The sequence below is a fragment of the Phascolarctos cinereus genome, unplaced genomic scaffold (genome assembly GCF_003287225.1).
Source record: "Phascolarctos cinereus isolate Bilbo 61053 unplaced genomic scaffold, phaCin_HiC Scaffold_3;HRSCAF=262, whole genome shotgun sequence".
Lineage (NCBI taxonomy): Eukaryota > Metazoa > Chordata > Mammalia > Diprotodontia > Phascolarctidae > Phascolarctos > Phascolarctos cinereus.
Genome location: NW_027555736.1, coordinates 68659824 through 68680575, shown reverse-complemented (window position 1 = coordinate 68680575; position 20752 = coordinate 68659824). Strand labels below are relative to the sequence as shown.

Sequence of the window (20752 nt, the reverse complement as noted above, 5' to 3'; positions counted from 1 at the left end):
CCACTTCCAGGTCTGTGAACCAAAGAGATTTTTTTAAAAAGGGGGAAAGAGCCTATTTGTACAATGGTATTTATAGCCACTTTCTTTGGTGGCAAAGAATTGGGAATTAAGGGGAGGTCCAGCAGTTAGGGAATGCCTGAAAAGTTGTGGTATGTGTTTGTGATGGAATAATATTGTGCTATAAGAAATGATGAATAGGCTGATTTCAGAAAAAACTTGGAAAAACTTACTGATGCAGAGTGAAGTGAGCAGAACCAGAAGAACATTGTACGCAGTGACAGTAATATTGTACAATGAACACTTGTGAATGACTTAGCTATTCTCAGCAATATAATGATTCAAAATAATCCCAAAGGACTCATGATGAAAAATGCTATCTGCATCCAGAGAAAGAACTGATGGCATCTGAATACAGACCAAAGCATACTATTTTTCACCTTCCTTTTTTATCCTTTTTTTTTTTTGGTTCAAATCTTCTTCCACAAAATGACTAAATGCAAATTTTTTTTTTTTACGTGATTGCTCATGTATAACCTGTATCAAATTGCTTGCCATCTTAGGGAAAGGGGAGGGGAGGGAGGGAAAGAATTTGTAACTCAAAATTAAAAAAAAGAATTTTAAACATTATTTTTACATGCAATTGGGGGAAAATAAAATATTATTAAAATGAAAAAATTCAGATCACAACTGACCCCCCCAACAATCCCTGCTGTTAAAGAGCTTACATTATAAGAAAGAAGACAACTAATTTTCCTTATTGGTTAAAATTGGGTTCAGAATATCAATTCCTTTCACTGCTTCTAGTACAATTTGAAAATGAAGTGAAAAATTTATCAACTACTCTACTTTTAGTAAAGAGACTGCCAGCAGTTTTCTCTCTCCTTCTCTACTTTTAGTTTATATCTCCCTCGAGCAGATTAACTGTTCTTTGGGTAAATATGTTCTTTCTGGTCCTTGTTAGATATATTCCACTTCTGGCAAAGAATCTGTTATTTTTGTATCTTAAGAAAGCTGAATCCTGTTCTTCAATACCATTTTACTTAGTCAACTGTTCCCTGTTTCTCCCTCTCTTTTCTAATTTTCTTACCCTTCATTCCCAGTGAATCTGCAGATGTGGGTAGTGGTTGTCAGATCTGATGAATCTTGGGAATCTCTCCAGATACATGTTACAGGAAGAAAGTTCAAGTGCTGAATAGTCATGTCAGGTCCACATAGAGCAAGCTTCATCTCAGTTTTTAAGTAGGCAGTTGGTGCTTGCCAAGATACTTGGCATAGCTCAGCTGAACCGACTCCTGTGACTACGAGATAGCTTTTTGTCCTCTGAGCATGGGATGCCTCTTCTTCATGAACGGCCCATCGAATGCTTGTAGATAGCTGTCATGGCCCTTTTTTGCAAAGTTATCCCTTCTTTAGGCCAAACATTCTCTTCCTTCAACCAGCTCTCCAAATGCAGGGAGACAGTTATAACTGGATTCCCCCCAGACTCTTCTCTTTTTCCAGGCTACATATCCCCAGTTCCTCTAACTCAGGGATTTTAACCTTTTGTGTGTCATGGGCCCTTTTGGCAGTTTGGTGACTGCTATGGACCCTTTTTCAGAATAATGTTTTTAAATAATTGAAGGAAATGATGAATTTCAGTTAGAAGTAATTGAAAATAAAATTGTAATTTTCCAAATTCATACTCCCTGACATCTACCCATGTACCTGGGTCTATATAGCCCAGGTTAAGACCTCTTCCTCTAACTCATCCTCACGTGGAATGAACTCAAATGCTTTTATCATTCCAATTACCCTCTTCTGGTTACTCTCCAGCTTACCACTGTCCTTCCAAAATGTGGTACCTGTAACTAAACCCAATACTCTGGGTGCAATTTGATGTGGCCAAGTACAGCAGAATTATTACCTTTGTTTTGGAAATTATATCTCTCTTACTTCATCTTAAGCCCACATTAGCTTTTTTAGCTGACATATCACACTGTTGACTCGAACTAAGCTTGCAGTATGCTAAATCCCCCATGTTGGGTTTTTTTAAAAAAATAAATTACTGTCTAGTTTTTTCCCAATCTTGTTCTTGTGAGATTGTGAGGTCACATTTCATCTTATGATATTTGACCTACCAAGTTCTAGCTTACCATGATGTTTTGAATCCTCACTCTGTCATACTGTGCCCTACTTATCTCTTCCAGATTTGTGACTCTACAAATACGATAAACATGCCCTCTATTTCTTTATCCAGGTCATTGATAAAAATACTGCATGGTATACAGCTAAGCAAAGATCCCTGGGATATACTGCTGGAGACCTTTTTTTGTGGTGACATTGAATCTTTAATGACTATTCTTTGGGTCTAGCTGTTCTTTTCCTTCCCCTTCCCTGCCCTCCTCTTCCCTCTCCTCTCTTTTTTCTGTTTCTATCTTCTTTTCTTTCCCTCTGGCAGAGCCCTGAGTCCCTTCCTGTTTTCTCTATAGATGCTAGAAATAATAAGAAACCACGTTCATTGGGGCCATGCAGTGTGTCCCTAGAGCAGATACTCTGTTATCCTGGGTTCTAATGCTTAAAAATAATTTCTTCTCACTGCTCATTAATGTGGAATTAAAACCTTGAGAAATGACACAGTAAAGGATAATGTTCATTCAGCGAGCCATCTAGAAAGAAATCCACAACAGCTATCTCCAGAGGTTCTGGCTTCGACATCATATCGTCAGTTTCTCTCCCAGTTTATCAAGTCACTATGCCATTTCTGTAAGATTTTTCAAATATATAGCTATCAGTTGGCAAATTGATAGGCTAGACTTGTAGATGAATTAATCATCCTCTGAATATGTCAGGCATATTAACACTTTCAGTGAAAAAGAATGTTATTTAGTTAACTGAAACTACTGTTTACTAGTTAGTACCTTGAAACTTATAGAGCCCTGGGCACATTCCCAGCTATCCTCTGGACCTTGTATAGCCTGATTCATCAGAAAGCATATGGCCTCCTTTTTGGAGGCTTGATTAAAGTCAAACAGAGATCAGCCTTCATTTTAAGGAACATTCAGCAAACAATCTTTGGATATCTATTGTGTGTGAGGTATTGAGTTGGAAATCATGAGAGACAGAGATAAACATAATTCCTGCCTTCTAAGAGTTTGTACTTTGTCAGGGGAGGTGAAATACATGTATAACTATAAGAGAGGATATGATAAGTGATATAGAAAACATATAAAATACCTTGGGAGTACAGAGGAGGGAACACTTACTTCTGGTTGGTGGGGTCAGTGGAAGCTTTGGGGAAAATGTGGCATTTTAGTTAGAAAGCTCAGTAGGATTTTGGCAGGTAGAAATGAGGAAAAGTCATTGCAAGCAAATGTAATATCAGAAATAAAATCAGAGATTTGGGAATATGCAAATAATGTTCTGGTGATGTCAAGTAGACCAGTTTATCTTTAACTGGAGAGTTTATATTAGGAAAGATAAGGCTTGAAAGGTAGGTTAGGTCCAGATAATGGACAGTATTCGTTGTTATGCTTAAGAGTTTGGACTCAATTGTTAGAGAGCCATTGTTGTGTTTTTTAGTCATGTCCTACTTTTCTTGATCCTATTTGAGGTTTTCTTGGCAATGATACTGTAGGAGTTGGCCATTTTCTTCTCCAGCTCATTTTACAGATGAGGAAACTGAGGCAAACTGAATTAAATGACTTGCCCAGGGTCATATAACTAGAGTGTCTCTACAGCTGGATTTGAATTCAGGAAGATGAGTCTTCCTGACTCCAGCCTAGGCACACTCCACTGCACCACCTAGCTGCCCTAGAGAGCCATAGAATGTTCTGTCAGAGGAGGGCTTTGAACTACAATTTTCCTGACTCTGAGCCCAGTAGTATTTTTTTTTAACATCACATTACCCCTCAAAATGATTCACAGGGTAAGACCTTGAGATAAATTAAAAACTCTCCTCTTCCATGGATCACACTTAACCAGAAAGGGGATGTGATTTCACATTTGATAGACTTGTTCTTGGTTGTTAGATAATAACTAAGATTTATAGAGCTGTTTACATATATCCCATTTAATCCTTATAACAGCCCTGTGAAGAAGGTACTATTCTCATCCTCATTCATTTTGCAGATGAAGAAACTGAGGCTGAGAGAGAAATTAAGTAACTTGCTCAGTCACCCGAATAGTAAATATCTGAAGGCAGGAACTGGACTCAATTCTTTCTGATCCTAACTCTAGATTTCTATTTACTGCACTACCCCTCTACCACCATTGTGGAGATGATGGTAATATATTTCCTGGAGCTCTCTTTTTTTTATATATCATTCTTATTATTTATTTATTTATTATTACTTTTTGGTGAGGCAATTGGGGTTAAGTGACTTACCCAGGATCACATAGCTATAAGTATCAAGTGTCTGAGACTGGATTGGAACTCAGGTCCTCCTGACTCCAAGGCCTGAGCTCTATCCATTGTGCCACCTAGCTGCCCCCTGGAGCTCTCTTTTTAGCTAAAAAAAAAAATCTAACAGTCTCCATTAAATAAGAAATATTTAATTATTCTAGTGCTTCTGAATGGTAGCTATATGGTACAGTAAATAGAGTGATGACATTTGATTCATAAAGACCTGAGTTCAAGTCTGCCTCATACATTTAAATGTGTGATCCTGGACAAATTATTTAACCTTTCTTAGTCTCAGTTTCCTTATCTGTAAAATTCAGCTAATAATAGTTGCCTCACAGGATTATTGCAAGGATCAAATGAGAAAACACATGTAAAGTTCTTGGAGATCCTTAAAGCTTTTTATAAATTCTAACATTATAAATGCATTTATTAGTGTACATAATCTCTCCAACAATGTAGATGATAATCCATCTACAACTGTCCATAGTGTATGACTGTTTCCATCCTCCACAATCCAAAACAATGGGTCTACCCATTATGCAAGGAGTCTTCTTTGACAGGATTGGTGGGGAAGGGACAAACTAAAATGGTAATGTAATTGAAAAAAAAGCCCATTCTAACCATGAGGCTACATTTTCATTTAAGGAAATATTCAGTTCTTGTCGGTGATTTGTAAAGGTTCTTGGTGAAGGTACTTCTGTATTTAAGGCATGTAAGTTTTAGACTAGCATTCATCAGTGGCCTATATGCCACATGGGTTGACTCAAAACTCAATATGGTACTCACTATTTTGAGCTCTGGATGTATATATTATGGGGCTTGAAAAATAATCTGTGGCTTTTCTCACCTTATTATAATTGAATTAGGTCATTGCACACCTGTCTCAGTCTCTACATTGTATTTCTGTTCCATGATTTTAATTCCTTAATAGTTAAAGAAAGCAACATTCTTTTTAGGTAATTCAAAACTGTTTAGGGTGAAAAATAGGAAACAGATTTAGCCATCAACATGCTGATTCTGGGTGTATATTATACATGCTAAAAGAGGCTAAGAAACAAAAGGTTATCAGTTAATCATGGGCATTTTATTGAGCTTTTGCTAATCCAATCAATTTCCTCCCTTCTCTCCCAATTTGACAATTATTTGCTCAAGAAAGAAAGGTTGGGTTGGTTTAGTGTTCATTCTAATCTGTGCAGGCTAACCCTAGTTGAATGATAGTGACTTGTATTTTTCATTGTTTTGAATTTTGAAAATGTTTTTAAACTATGGAGGGAAGAGGAATCAACCTCTCAACCTCATTAGGCACAGCTCCCAATTTCACAATTAGAAATATAAAGGACCTTCCTGTAGGAGTTTCACATCTTGTGGTGTCCTTTCTTACTGCAGCCCTTCTTTTGGATGGTCACAGTCAGAGACATGTTCTTACATAACTGAAAACCAGAGTATGTGCCTGCCAGCTCAGCTGGCACAGAATATTGTCACTGGTAAGTATGTGAAGGCCAAACACTCAGCAGAAAAGGGTGGGCTTTGGTTCAGAGAGAACTGCATGTTCAGCCTTTTAACTGTTGTCTCTAGATTAATGAATTTTAAATTTCCAAATGCTGTTTGCTAATTTTATTTTTAAAACTCCTCATGGTTGGGAGAAATTTCAGCTTCCTTTCCTTAAGCTGTCATGATAGATTGTGCCTAGAGAGTGTGAAATTCCATTTTTTGACAGCCCAGGAGTTTGAAGAGTTCTTTTGAAAAGCTCTTAATGCCATGGTTCATAGCAATGAATGACAAAGCTGACCCTGTAAGGGAGAGGTATAATCCCAAAGTGGAATCATGATGATTACAAAATATGTACACATTCAAAATCACGTCTATCATTTTGAGGACTACATAATATTTTGAATTTAAACTTATTTTTACTTTCAGAATCACAGGATCTGAATTGGCAGGGACATGAGGGGTTGTCTGGCCCAACCTGAGCTTGAACAGGAATCCTTCTCAACAAGTGATTCTTCAGTCACATCTTTTATACCTTCACTGAGGGGAAGAAACAACTCTATCCTTCTACCCCCAAAGTGGAAAAGCTTTAATTATGCTAAGAAGTTTTTAAAAATTACCTTAATCTTAAAATTATCTCACTGTATCTCCCCTCCTCTCATTGCCATGCCTTCTAGTCCTAATTTCTGATGCCAATTAGAAGTCAAATCCTTCCTCCCTATGACAACCCTTCATATACTTGAAGACATAAATCACATCCAATTATTTTATTAGTTCTGAATCTACATGACTAACTCATTCTTCTCCATCTTGTTCACAATTATACCCTAAGAGATTTTGTCAGAAGCTGCTGAAATCTATATCTACTATATGTAGAGTATTTCCCTGACCGGCCATGCTAGTAACCATGGGAGAACTGTTCATTAGTCACTAGTCAATAAACATTTATTAAGTGCCTCAATAAGATGTGCAGGAATTGTGCTAAGTACTGGGAATACAATGACAAAAAAAGATAGTCCTTGCGCTCAAGGAGTTTACAATCTAAAGGAGGGAGATAACACACAAAAGGAAGCACAAAACAGGGGTGGAGAGGAAAGAGGAGGAGGAGAAGTTATCTGAAGCCAAAAGCAGGACCATGGTGGGGAAATCAGAGAAGTCTCAAAAGAGTGCAGCCAGGTGGGAAATTAAAAGATGTTCTGATCTTTAAATAGAAGTTTTAGAGTTCATGGTTCTGCCCACCAATCAGAAGGGCGGAGGACAGTGATGAGATGTGAGTATCAAGGCTGATGAGATATTGAGGCTTTCCCAGTGATGGCATAATAGAGAAGTCCCCAAAATCCCAGGGTAGCACAGCCAGGTAGGAAACGAGATGTCTGACTTGAACCCCTTCCTTCAGGTTTGATGTCTTGAATTCACTGAGAGTAGCTAGGTGCTATCTGGCCTCCTGTTCATTTATTTTGGTTTTTAATTCCTTGTTAACCATTTTTGTTTTATCTTTCTCAATCTGAAAATCTTTCTCCTCAGCAGATAAAATAAAAGGAAAAGAAGAGTTGTTTTGCCTTCTCTCCAAAGTCCATTATCATCATCTCATCTATCCACATTCTACCCCTGTTCTGATCCTCTTACTCTTAACATAGCTAAACAAAGTCATTTTTGTTGTCTTTAGCATTCGTGACCAGGTTCTGCTTATTCTGAGATGTGGTCTATTGATATTCTTTAAATTTATTTTTTTTTCAATCAGCAAAAACTTCTGTCCCTCAACTCCCCATGCCAATTGAGAAATGAAAACAAAAATCTTCTTACAAGCATGTATATTCAAGCAAAACAAATTCCTGCATTGACCATGTTCAATACTCTCTCTCTTTCTGTCTGTCTGTCTGTCTCTCTCTCTCTCTCTCTCTCTCTCACACACACACACACACACACACACACACACTCACACATATGTAATTCTGCACTCATTCCTTCACTTCTTTATCAGGAAGCAGAGAGCATGTTTCATTTTCAGAACTCTGGAATCATAGTTGGTCATTACATTGATCAGAGTTCCCAAGTCTTTCAAAGTTATCTGTTTTTATAGTATCACTATGCCTCTCAAAATTATTCTCCTGTTTATACCTACTTCACTTTGCATCAGTTCATTTGTTTTTCCAGGTTTCTCTGAAACCATCTGCTTCATCCTTTCTTACAGCACAGGATTGTTCCATCACATTTATATACCATAACATATTCAGTCTTTCCCCCAACTGATGTGCATGCTTTCAGTTTCCAATTCTTTGCCACCACAAAAAGAGCTGCTATAAATATTTTTGTGTACTTTTAGAGTTTGTTTTGCTTTGGGCAAATCTCACTATTTACTCTCCTTCTGATCCTTCCATCCTCTCCTTTCTTTCCTGTTTCCCTGTTTAGTGAAATCTATTTCTGTATACACATGTATATACTCTCTCTCTCTCTCTCTCTCTCTCTCTCTCTCTCTCTCTCTCTCTCTCTCTCTCTCTTTTCTTCCCTCTTAACCAGTTCAGAACCAGTTCAGATAATAGTAAGGCTCAAGTATCACCCATTTCCTCCACCCCTTCCTCACTGGTTGTGTAGACTTCCACTTATACGCCCTGATTATGTGAGTTAATTTCCTCCAACTTTTCTCTCCCTTCCCCCCTTTTCTGTTCTTCTTTTAAGATCATTATAACAGAACTTCTTCTAGGTCTTCTGTCTAATTAGACTCTCTCTGTGACCCCTGATGCTGACACACACATAAAATCCACATATTATAATGTAAATAGTTTATCCTTGTTTAGTTACTCAGGGTTATTTGCCTATGTTTACCTTTATACATTTCTCTTGACTATTGTATTTGTGCTTCAAAGTTCTTATGAAACTCTGGTTTTCTCACCAGGAGTGCTAGGAAGTTCTCATTTTCATTAAAAATCCAATGTTGTCTCCCTACCTCCCCACCCCAGATTATACTCAGTTTTGATGGTTAAATTATTCTTGGTTTTAAGTCTATATCCTTTGCCTTTTGGAATTACTATATTAGAAGTTCTTCATTTCTTCATAGTAGTATCATATATGATTTTAAATGTGGCTTCTCATAACTTCAAATACTGTTTCTGATTGCTTATTTTTTCTTTGACCTGTCAGCTCTGTATTTTAGGTATAATGTTCCTCAGAGTTTTCATTCTGGGGGTTCTTTCAGGAAGTGACTGGTAGATATTTTCTACTTCCATTTTGCCCTCTAGTCCTAAAAAATCTAGGTAGTTTTGTGATTTATTAAAATCCATATTCTTTTTTCTTTTTTGGTCATGACTTTCAGGTAGTCCAATGATTTTTAAATGATCTCTTTTCAATCTGTTTTTATGGTTAGTTGTTTTTGCTGTGAGATGCATTTTCTTTTCTTTTATTTTGTTACTCTTTTGACTCTATTTTAATATTTCTTATTGTTTCATGGAATCATTATCTTCTATTTGGCTCATTCTAATTTTCAGGGAGTTCATTGCTTGGGCAAAGTTTTGTATCTTTTTGTGCCAAGCTGTTAATTCCTTTTTCAATTCTTTCTTCCGTATCGCTTATTTATTTTTCATTTATTCCCCTTTATCTCCATTTTTAATTTATAAAACATTTTTGTTTGCTCTCTTCCAGGAATTTTATTTGAACTTGAGCCCAAGCTGTGTTTTTCTTTGATGTTTTGCTTATGGAAGTTTTGCAGTACCTCTCTTCTTATGGGTTTGTGGCTTCAGTGTCTCTGTTCCCATAAGAGCTTTTAATGGTGGGGTATTTGTTTGCTCACACTTCCAGCTTACTTCTTGACCTCGGGCTTTATGTTAGGGTCAGGCTTCACACACTTTAGGAGAGAAGGTCTGGGCTGCTTCTGTTGCTGCTTTCATGGGGTAATGATTCTGCAGTTGTGTTTAAGTCTGATTGCTGCTCCCCTAGGATGATCTCTGTGAGTTCTTGACCTGAATAAAGGTCTGAGCAACACCCACATGAGCTTGCCCCGTTTGGAGTTGCACTGGACTCAGCCATTATCAGCTAGCTGGACAGAACTGTATACCCACCTTGGTCTGGAATTCCTGCTCTGGTTATTCTGCTTTAGGCTTCCCACTCAGCTGGAAGCTGGAATCAGTGCCTTGATCCATTCCTGGGGTTCAAGCCACACAGGTGCCCCTTGTTTTTGAATTTGCTTCTTGCTCCATTTAGGGCCTAGTCTCTTCACTCTGGGATGCCATCGCTCCTATGCACAGGTTTCTTCCTCAGTGAATCTTGGATCTCTGATCTAAAACTGGGTAGTGGGAAACAGAGCTGCCAATTTGCAACAATTCCTTCACATTGCATAAGTTTAGGCACATCTTTGCCAGATCTGGGACCTCTTCTTGGACTGGTGCACATCTTCTCCTTGCAGCGAAATGCTCTGCATGTTCTTTTCTAGCCAGATCCTATCCTGAATGTCCGTGGACATCATCTCTCTCTCTCTCTCTGTCTCTCTCTCTCCTTTCCTTCTCCTCCTCCTCTCCTTATGATGGTCTGGTCTGAAAAAAAATAACAACTTGTGATTTTTTTTTCATTAGATTTCCTGATCAGGATTCAGTCTGGAGCATTTTCTGGACGTATTTGGAAGAGTTTTATATTTCTTCCCTTTGCTTTGCTGTCTTAGCTCTGCCTACTCTATTGATGCAATTCTTAAAGGATTTTTCCACTTTGCTCTCATCTTCTTTCCGTGTCTTTTACAAATCAAAGTTGGTTAATAAATTCCTTGTGCGTGCATATTAATTTCTTTAGGCAGTTTTCCTTTTCTTGTTCATTGGCATAATTGGTATTTGTGTTGTTGAATTTCATTTTGAGAATTTCCAATCCATTTTGGGTGAATATCCTTGTAGAATTTTAGGTTATGGCATCACAATTATTATTTATCTGAACTCTGAAATCTGTTCTCCTCAAATCTAGGGTTTGTGTCAGATTATTTCCAGCCTTCCTTTCTTTTACAAATTTCAGCATGGAGCAATCACTTTCTCCTGAGGGTCTACAATTTCTTCTACATATTCATCAGTTATCAGAATCAGGTCCAGAATGGTAGTTCTCCACATCAGTTCTTTAATCTTTTGCAGAAAAACACTATCATTAAGCCAAATCAAGACTTTATCATTTCTTCTATTTTTGGGGTGGGATGGGAAAGCAAGGATAAAGGAGAGAGAGAGAGAGAGAGAGAGAGAGAAGAGAGAGGAGAGAGAGAAGAGAGAGAGAGAGAGAGAGAGAGAGAGAGAGAGAGAGAGAGAGAGAGAGAGAGAGAGAAAGAGAGAAAGAGAGAAAACTTAGTTTTGTAAGGGTCCTGCGAGCTCAGGTAAGCAATCCTTGTATGAAGTGTGAATGCCTCCTATAATATCCTCCATTCTATACTTGAAAACCCCCAGTAATGGGGAGATCATTATTTCTCTAATTTTATGAATATAACTATTAGGAAGTTTTTTTCTTACATTGAGCCACAAAGTGCTTCCCTACAAGTTTTATCTGTTGCTCTTACTTTACTCTCTGGGGCCAAGTAGAACAAGTTCATCTCCTCTCCCATGTGGCATCTCTTCAATATGACAAGTTCAAATCCAAGCTCTACTAGGATTATTATTATGACTCTCAACATATCCTCTTCTTTCTCTAGTCCTGAGTTTTCTTATCTGTAAAATGAGGGGCTTGGACTAAATGTTCTTGAAGCTCCTTCCTAGCTCTAAAATTCCTATGATCATATGATCATTTACTTGAACATAGTAATGATGTCCCAACCAATGCCTCCTTCTTCAGATTTAGCATCACCCCATCATCATGTAGCTTGACCTCAAACCATTTGTCCTTTTTTTGTGCCTCCAGGGTCACAAAATCCCCAAAGAGAAGATTTTCTAACTGGATTAGAAAGAGAGATCATTTGTGTGACTCTAAAAAGAGACCCACAGCATGGTTTTGGTAAGTAATGTAGCTTGTGTATGTATGATCCAATGTCTCCTCCAAAATATGTGGAGACTTAATATTTATGGGTGAGCATGGGTGAATGTTCCTAATGGTGAAATGTAGTTGACTCTTTGCATGTTTTACAACTCTCTCAATATGATTCATTTCTTTGCTGGACTACTTCTGTTTTTTTTTTCTTCTCTTTATGTGGCCCTAAAACAGGGTTCTTAAGCTTCTTTTGTGTTAGGAGTCCTTTTGGTAATCTGGTGAGGCCTATAGGTAGGTCCCTTCTCAGAGCAGTGTTTTAAAATGCATCATATAAAATATATGGCCTTGCAAAGTAAACCAGTTATATTGAAATACAGTTATCAAAACGTTTTTTCAAAAACATGCTCATAGACCTCAGGCTAAGAATTCCTGTCATGGTTACTTTTTGTCCAGGGGTCAGTCATAATTCATCAGACTCTTGTGGAACATTTATTGTACACAAAACAATGTACTAGGCACCAGGAGAAAGATATTACTTAAATAAGGTAGGGTATTTATCCTCCTGAAGCTTATGTTTAGAGAGGAAGACAGGTGGTAAACACACATTAAAAGATGTTAGAAAAGTAGTATCTATCAAGAAAAAAAAGAGAAGATGTTACTGAAATATTGAGAAAACCAAGAAAGAGTTCTTTGAACCTGAGGAGGAATTATATGGTGGGAGTGAGGGAGGGCGAAGTTAACACTCTCCCAACCTTCAGGGAGGTCAAGAAAGATGATAATAGCAAAAAATCCATTAAGTTTGATAATTAAGAGGTCATGGCTCACCTGAGAGAGTGCAGTTTCAGTGAAGTAATGGGGGGAAAAAGTTTGATTGCCAGGAATTAAGGAGAAGATGCGTAGAGAAAAAATGCAAGTGAAAGAGGTAGACTGTTAGGTGTTTTTTTTTTTTTCAAATTGAGCAGTTAAGGGAAACAGGGAGATAAGATAGTAAGTAGCCGGATAGGCCAAAGGAAGGATTTTAATTTTTGTTCTAAGGATTTGAAGAGACACAGTAATGGTTTTAGGTAGATGAAAAAGAACCAGTGACAGGGGAGAGAATGAATATGCATGAAACTGAAGGCCTTCCTGTTGGATCCAAGTCCTGGAGAAAGGGGTGATGAATGGGGTCAAAGTACTTATGGAGAGTGGGATTTAAGCCTTAATTAGGCATAGGGATTCAACTTCTGTGAGAGAGAGAAAGGCAGGCAGGAAGAGAAGAGAGAGGGAAGGAAAGATGGAAGAAAAGGAAGAAGAAAAGAAAAAGAAGGAAAGAAAAAAGAGAGGAAGGAAAGAACAAAAAAGAAGATAGTAGAGAAAGAAAGAGTGGAAGAAGGAATGAAGGGGAGGAAAAAGGAAGGGATGAGAAGGAAAGCAAGGAAGAAAGAAATAAAGGAAAGAAAACTTCATTAAAGCCCTAAAATATGAAGTGACTCACCCAGGATCACAGCTTGTTAGCATCAGAGGGAGAATTTGAACCCAGGCATTCTTGATTCGATGTCCAGCACTCTATCCATTACATCAGGTTGCTTCCTCCTTCTTAATATTATTGTTAAGTTACTAACGCATGCTGATACCTTTGAAACTGGCATTTTAAGATCCCTAAGGCAGTACAAAAATATGTTATTTGATAACCTTTTGATTTTTATTATATTTGTGCTTCTTAATTACTTTATATTTAAAGTTTAATGATGAAAAGCTCATAATCTCTCTTCTCACCTCACTCCATTTCCTGTATATGCACATTTCTGAATCTCTTTTTTTAAGTTCCCTTATAAATCAACCCACCTAAAGTGTGTAGTCTTAGAGAGTTGCCTGAAGTTCAGGCAGGTTGGATGACTGACCCATGGTCACATAACTAGTAAGTATCAAGAGTCATGATTTGAACCCACCTCTTCCTAACTCTAAGTCCATCACATTGCCCACTACACCATAATTATTCTTCTTATCTATTCTGGAGATGAAATCCTGAGAAACTGGGCACAATTGAAGACATTTCTCTGTAAATCCATTTTTCCTCCTTCTGATTGCCCCACACACTGAAGAGGATCATCGGTAGGACATCACTCACTGCAGATGTTTCTTGGGGACGTTTACTTCATTTCCTTCTTTGAGCTGTGCTTTGAAATTTTACTGCTCATCTCTTTTGTTGTTTCCTATTACACCACCCAAACAAATTGTTACCCCTACCTCATGGAAACCATAGTCTGTCAGCCATGATGCTATCCTGCAACCTGCATGTCCTTAAATATTGTCTCCTATCGCAGGGTTTGTCATTATTGGAAGCGAAAATGTGGATAAATTGGACCTTGGAATCTTTATTGCTTCCATTATACCTGGGGGACCTGCTGAGAGAGCCAAAAAGATCAAGCCAGGTAATCTTGCATTTCTCATTAAGTTGCCAGTGTTTTACACAAAGTTGTTGAGAAGGTCAAAGGCAATCACTTATGTAGAACATTTTTGATGCTTAAAATACTTGCTAGAGAAATGATAGGATTTTGTGTGTGTCAGGATAGGGATGGAGTGTGGGGAAGAGGAGGAGGTTCGTGGAGGTAGCATGTCCATAGTGGAAAGAGCCGTGGACTTGGAAGTAGCAAAGCTAGATTTCTCTTCCTTTTCTAGTGTTTACTAGAGTGTTGTACTAGTCATGTAAATTCTCTGTGTCTGCAAAAATATACTTTAAAAAGGTATGGAGCTGTAAGTTTTTGGTTCTGAAGAATTCCTAGTGTGGAAAATCCTTTCATCAGTGCAATGATAAAAGGAGAAGCAATAACTTCTTTGCACTCATAGTCTTAGAGAGCTGGGGAGATGTTAAGCCATTTGTGTATGGTCACACAGCCGATACGTGTTAGAGTTTGAACTTGAACTGAGTTGTTTTATTCCAAGTCCTGTCCTCTAGCCATTACCATGCCTCATTCTGCATCTCAATAATACCTGGACAACCTCAAATGAAACAATGTATACAAAGGCACTTTGAGGCATCAAGGTAGCTTAACAGATAGTGTTGCACTTGGAATCAAGAAGCCCTGAGTTCAAATCCAGCCTCAGACTTATTAGCTGTGTCATCCTGGGCAAGTCACCTAACCTCTTTCAGCCTCAGTTTCTTCTTCTGTAAAATGGGGATAATAATAGAATCTGCCTCACAGGAGGGTTGTAAGGGTCAAATGAGATAATAATGTAAAGTGCTTTTTAAATCTTAAAGTCATATATAAGAGTTATCTATTAATATCAGGGCTTCTTAATCTTGTGTCATTCACCCTTTGGGCAGTCTGGTAAAGATTATGGACCCTGCTTCTCCGAATAAAATTTTTAAATGTGTAGAATTAAGTGGTTCGTTGATTGGTTGTCCTTTATTCTCAAAGAGGACCGATGATGTCACAAGAGTGATGTCTTGCATGTGAATTGGATTTAAGTGAAGCAGAGCTGTGCAAATTTGTCAACCTCACTCTCTCCCCCCGAATTATCAAATTCCCATGGCAAAACAAAAGTCAAGATGACTGGTGAGGATTACAGAGGAAATTAATTATTGTGAAATTCAGAGATGAAAATTAAAAAAAAAACCCAACAAGTTTATAGAAGCCCTGCACAACTAGTCAAACGTGTGAGCTATGATTATTTCATATAGGGTAACTCTCTTTCTTGTTTATTTATTTTCTGTGTTTGTCCAAATGGTACCATTTTCCAGGAGGGAGAATAATCTCCTTGAATAATATCAGTTTGGAGGGTGTCACATTTAATATGGCTGCTAAAATCATTCAGAATTCTCCTGACATGGTGGACTTGATTGTTTCTCAACCCAAAGGTAAGAGGTAAGATAGGTTTGAAGAGATTATTTAATTTTTTTAGGAGTGGAGAGCTCAAGAGATTAGTGCAGAACACTGGCCCTTTAAATCTCTTTAGGCCTTTTAAAATTGCTTTTCCCCATCGGTGATAGATGCCTAAACAATGCAGTTGCATAAATCAATAGACACAGGAAATTTGAGGGGAGCTGCCAAATCTTTAAGTTCCCACCTGAAGGGGAAAATCCTTTCAGTAGTAGCTAGACATAGTTATTGATCTATTGTGTGCTCCTGACAACTGGTACACCCTTGGCATGGCCAGCTAGATTGTACATACAAATACAGATGATTAGGTAGAGGCATACTGGGGATGGGCCATGTAAGCTGCAACCTACCTAGAGGAGCATGATAAGGGACACTTCTGAGTTTATTGTCTGGGTCTCCCTAGACAAGTCACTGCTAATGTCTGAGCCTCTGTCTCTTCATCTGAAAAAAAAAGGCTAATAATAATAATAATATCCACCTTAAGATCAAATGAGATAATATATGTAAAATGTTTTGTACAATCTAAAATAGTATATGAATATCAGTTATTATTATTACTTTTCATCAGTGCTTCTATCTCAAATGTCAGATATTTCTGTTCTCTGTAGAATACCAATGTTTATTTATTTTGTGATAAGTTGTAAGTTGTTATGGCTTGAGACGCACTTCGGGGGTCCCCTTCTAGGAGTAGGGGATTGAGCTGAGTTGTAAATACTTAGCTCAAGGCCACATTAATGGGGGTACCCCATCATTGCTTAGACCCACTCTTTGGAAAAGCAGAGTCCAACAGTGGACCCTCAGAAGACACCCAACAGGAAACAGGCACATCAATGCACCTAGATGCTTCTCTAAGAAGTAGTCAAGGCTCCATGAAATAAATTGAGACTGGAGAGACTTACCTTCCACCTCTCAAGGCAGCCCATTCCACTTATGGAGAGATCTAACTGTTTCAAAGTTTTAAAGGTAACCATTTAAGAGATAGGAAAACTGAGGGTAGGAGAGGTTAAGTGATTTGCCCCTGGTCACATTGTTAATAAGTGTTAGAAAATGGATTTGAACCTAGACCTTCCTGTGGCCAAGTCAGGCAGGCATTTTTAATCAACCAGGTCTCCAGATTTCTGGTCCCACATGCTATTGACTATATCACACTGGCTTCTCAGCTAATCTGGGCTGAGTTATAACACATTTTTAGTTTCCTAACATAAATCCATAATTCCAATCCCTGTTTTCTAAATGTGACAGCCATATATCTGGATGGGCTGTGTGATTTCACCTCCCTCCTTTTCTCCAGTCTTCCTCGCCAAGGAATTAAAAAATCAGTGAAAGATTGTGTTGTTCAGGAACTATTGACACCAATAACTCCAAAGCAGCTGAAAGAGACACGCCTAATTGAAAAACAAAGATGTATACCTCATGCTACAGATGTACATATAGATTCTTGCTCACTATCTCGGGGCTGGCAATGGATTGTTGTCTTGTTTTCGTAGACGTCTGCAAGTCAGCGCCCAAAGAGGGAGTGAAGCGTCAGAGAAAACACGATCCTGCCAGGTCTGAGGTCTCTCCTGCAGTCAGTGGGAGAAACAGCCTTCAGAGGAGCTGTTCATCAAACAGCAGAGAGCAAACCATAAATATTGATGAGCTAGAGGCGACACTTTCTCAGAGCTTAGGGCCCAGCCTGGGCCAACCTCAGGTTCCAGCTCCATCAGCTGGCAGACTCCACTCAGAGGTAATTACTACCTGAGACTGGTTGCAAATGAAAAGCTATATATTGTAGAGTGTCAGCCTATTGAAACAAAGAAGTATAGAGAAAGGCAGGCCATCGATCCTGAAAGACTTATTTTTAATATTTTATTTCCTTTAAGGAGGATATGGAGAGGCAATGTGGCAGAGCAGATAGAGGTGGTGCAGTGGTTAAAGTACTGGGATAGGAGTCAGGAAGACTTGAGTTCAAGTCTGGCCTCAGACGCTTACTAGCTGTGTGATCTTGGGCAAGTCATTTAAATCTGTCTGCCTCAGTTTCCTCATCTCTAAAATGGGGATAATAGAACCTACTAAAATGAGATGTTTGTAAAGCATAGAAATGTTAGCGATCGCTACAATCATTTGTTGAGCTGTTTTTCAGTTCTGTCTGACTCCTTATGACCCTATCTGGGGTTTTCTTGGCAAAGATACTGGAGTGGTTTGCTATTTCCTTCTCTAGATCATTTTACAGATGAGGAAATTGAGGCAAACAGGGTTAAATGACTTGCTCAGGGTCACACAGCTAATAAGTGTTGAGGCCAGATTTGAACTCCAGAAGATGAGTCTTCCTGACTGCGGAATTAGTGCTCTATCCACTGCCTCACCTAGCTGCCCAGTTATTATCGTTATTATCATAGAGAGACAAACAGGCAATCAGAAGAACTGGGTTGAAGTCCCCTCCCTGAGGCACATCAGCTACTTGACCCTAAGCTAGTTATTTAATCTCTCAATGTTCTGGGCAAGACCCAGGTGCTGATCTGGATTGGTAGAGGGAGGTAGTTCCTTGACCTTTCTCGATATAAATCATAGGCTTGGTCAGAAAAAAGGGAGAATTTCTGAGAAATCCAGGACAAGAATTACACAGAATGAAATGTGGAAGGATGGTGATCTTGCATCAGTGCAGGGATGAACCCACACTGCTGAAGTCACACATCACATTTGTTCTTTGCAGAAGTCTGTTGTTTTTTATTTGTGAATCATCTATTTCAACTTCTGTAAGAGGAATATTTTCTGCCACGGACATGTAAAAGATGGAAAGCCTGGGTGTATCTTATATTCTAGAACTCCCATTGCTCCTCTGAGCCACACTGACTCTCTTGGCTGACTTTTATTCTTTCTGTTTCATTTCCTTATCTGGGTGAAAGGGAATAGGTTTGGAAACATTCGATACAGTGGAGGGCAGGATCACATCAGACTTTGACCCAAACAAGGCATTTAGACAGAGAAGGGACCCTTGCCTGGGCCAAGAGAAGAGCAGGATAGACTGGCTGAGAGCTTTACTGACCCTGGAGATACCTGCTCCTCCAGTGGAGATCCTTGTGAGCTCTGCTATTGCAAGGAGGCACTGGGGACCCTGAGGAGCCATGACACTGAAGTCTACTACCTGAAGTGCACTGTATAAACCCAGAAGAGCTCTTGTTCTGTGTCAAGCGGGAACACTTTCTGGAGAGTGTCTTTAGGAAATCTACAAATTGATGCCACAAGATGGGTACTTTTAAGAAAGGATCTGCTCTGAAAGTCTTCAGTATGGCTATTTTGTGTGTGTGTGTGTGTGTGTGTGTGTGTGTGTGTGTGTGTGTGTGTGAGATAGGGTTTCTGGATAGGAGATTTTATTAGTGTTGAGAACTCCTGGTATGAAAATTCCCTGCATCAATGCAGATGAACAATTCTTCTGTAACTTGTAGCCTTAGAGAATGGCTGGGGTGGTGGTGGTGGTGAGTACTTAAGTGACTTGCCCACTGTCCCACAGCTAATGTCAGAGGGAGGACTTGAATTCAAGCCTTCCTGACTCCAAGATTTCAAATTTATCCCTTCTGTCATGTTGTTTCCATTGGCAGGGCATACTCCATGGCAAATAGTAGAGGGTAATTCATAGTAGAGCATGGACAGCAACCCCAGGGCCAGAGGGATCAGTCATACCATAGCATGTAGGTCTACATCTTCTTTCTCTGTTCTTCATGGGGTTCATCTCTTTCCTTAGAGATTTTTATCTCACTACAGTAAAATTAATAAAAGAAAGAAAGAAAGAAAGAAAGGAAGAAAGAACAAAGAAAGAAAGAAAGAAAAGAAAGAAAGAAAGAAAGAAAGAAAGAAAGAAAGAAAGAAAGAAAATCAGAGATCCAGCCCCAAACACCATAGCTGTGGACCAAGAAAGCAGCTTTGAGACATTCCTTAACATCAAGAGGACTGCCCTAGGCAAGCACCCAGATGAAAATGGAAAGCTTCACTCTGATAGCTGAGTAGTTTGTTGTAGTAATGAGAAAACACCCAGGTACTGGAAATTGCTGCATATTTTCCAGCTTTTGTCTGAATGTTTGGCATCATCAGATGCAGCTGTAGTCTCCTGTAGTAAGAGGGTAAAGGTGCTCTACTCAACCAACTGTGTTAAATGGAACCATTTACCATAATTGTTTCCTGTTCTTGTTTGGTACAGGATGTTGACTCCACCTACCCTTCACCACCTGCAAAATTCAATGCCCGAGAAACCTACTGGGTGGAATTGGTTAAGGAAAATGGGACCTTCGGAATCAGTGTGACTGTTAAGTATTTTACTATGGATTCTATAAAATCAACAGGTGAAGGGATGAAATGCTTACCCCTTTGGCATGTTGAAGGGCAATTTAGTCACAGAATCATAGGATTTAGAGCTGGAAGGGATGTTGAAAGCCATCTAGTTCAACACCCCCTTTTCACATGAGGAAAAAGGCCCAACAAGATGAAATAGCTTGTTCAATGTCACGCAGCTTGTAATGAATAGACCCATGATTTGAACCCACGTCATCTGATTCCAAATTCAAGTCTCTTTTCATTAACTATACTGAGTATAAAGATTAGGTGGAGAAAGTCAATTGAGTTGTAGCTTCTAGAAAGGGTGAAATGACTGATCTGCTATTAGTTCAATAGCAATAGATCCTAGTATTGGGAGTGCATAGAGACACACTTTCCACATCTCCCCACTCCTTCTTGCTTAACAAAATGCAGCTGGATTATAAGTCAGCTCTGACAGTCCTGCTGGAAAAATGACAAAGCATTGCTTATTATAGATCAATATTCATTGCTTCTAGTCTATACACACACACACACACACACACACACACACACACACACACACACAAAATCATACTGAACAAGCACTTATTAAGGACTTATTATGTGCCAGGCACTGTGATAAGTGCCAGGAATTAAAACGAAACAAAACAAAACAAAGTGCTGTCTTTACCCTTAGAGAGCTCACATCCTAATAGGGAAAGACAACATGTAATTAACTACATACATGTAAGATACGTACAGAGTAGATAGAAAGTAATCTCAGAGGAATGATACTAGTAACATGATGGACTGAGAAAGCTTCCTGCAGAAGGTGTGA

General features: G+C 38.8%; 1 protein-coding gene across 1 annotated transcript in view; it reads left to right on the top strand.

The window, feature by feature from the left end:
• Positions 1-20752, top strand: part of FRMPD2 (FERM and PDZ domain containing 2) — a 288737-nt gene that overhangs the window by 73827 nt on the left and 194158 nt on the right. The window contains exons 17-22 of the mRNA XM_020997014.2: positions 5768-5865; positions 11720-11812; positions 14089-14196; positions 15507-15623; positions 17133-17371; positions 19820-19924. Coding sequence (XP_020852673.1) covers positions 5768-5865; positions 11720-11812; positions 14089-14196; positions 15507-15623; positions 17133-17371; positions 19820-19924 — 760 coding nt within the window. The remainder of the gene's footprint in view (positions 1-5767; positions 5866-11719; positions 11813-14088; positions 14197-15506; positions 15624-17132; positions 17372-19819; positions 19925-20752) is intronic.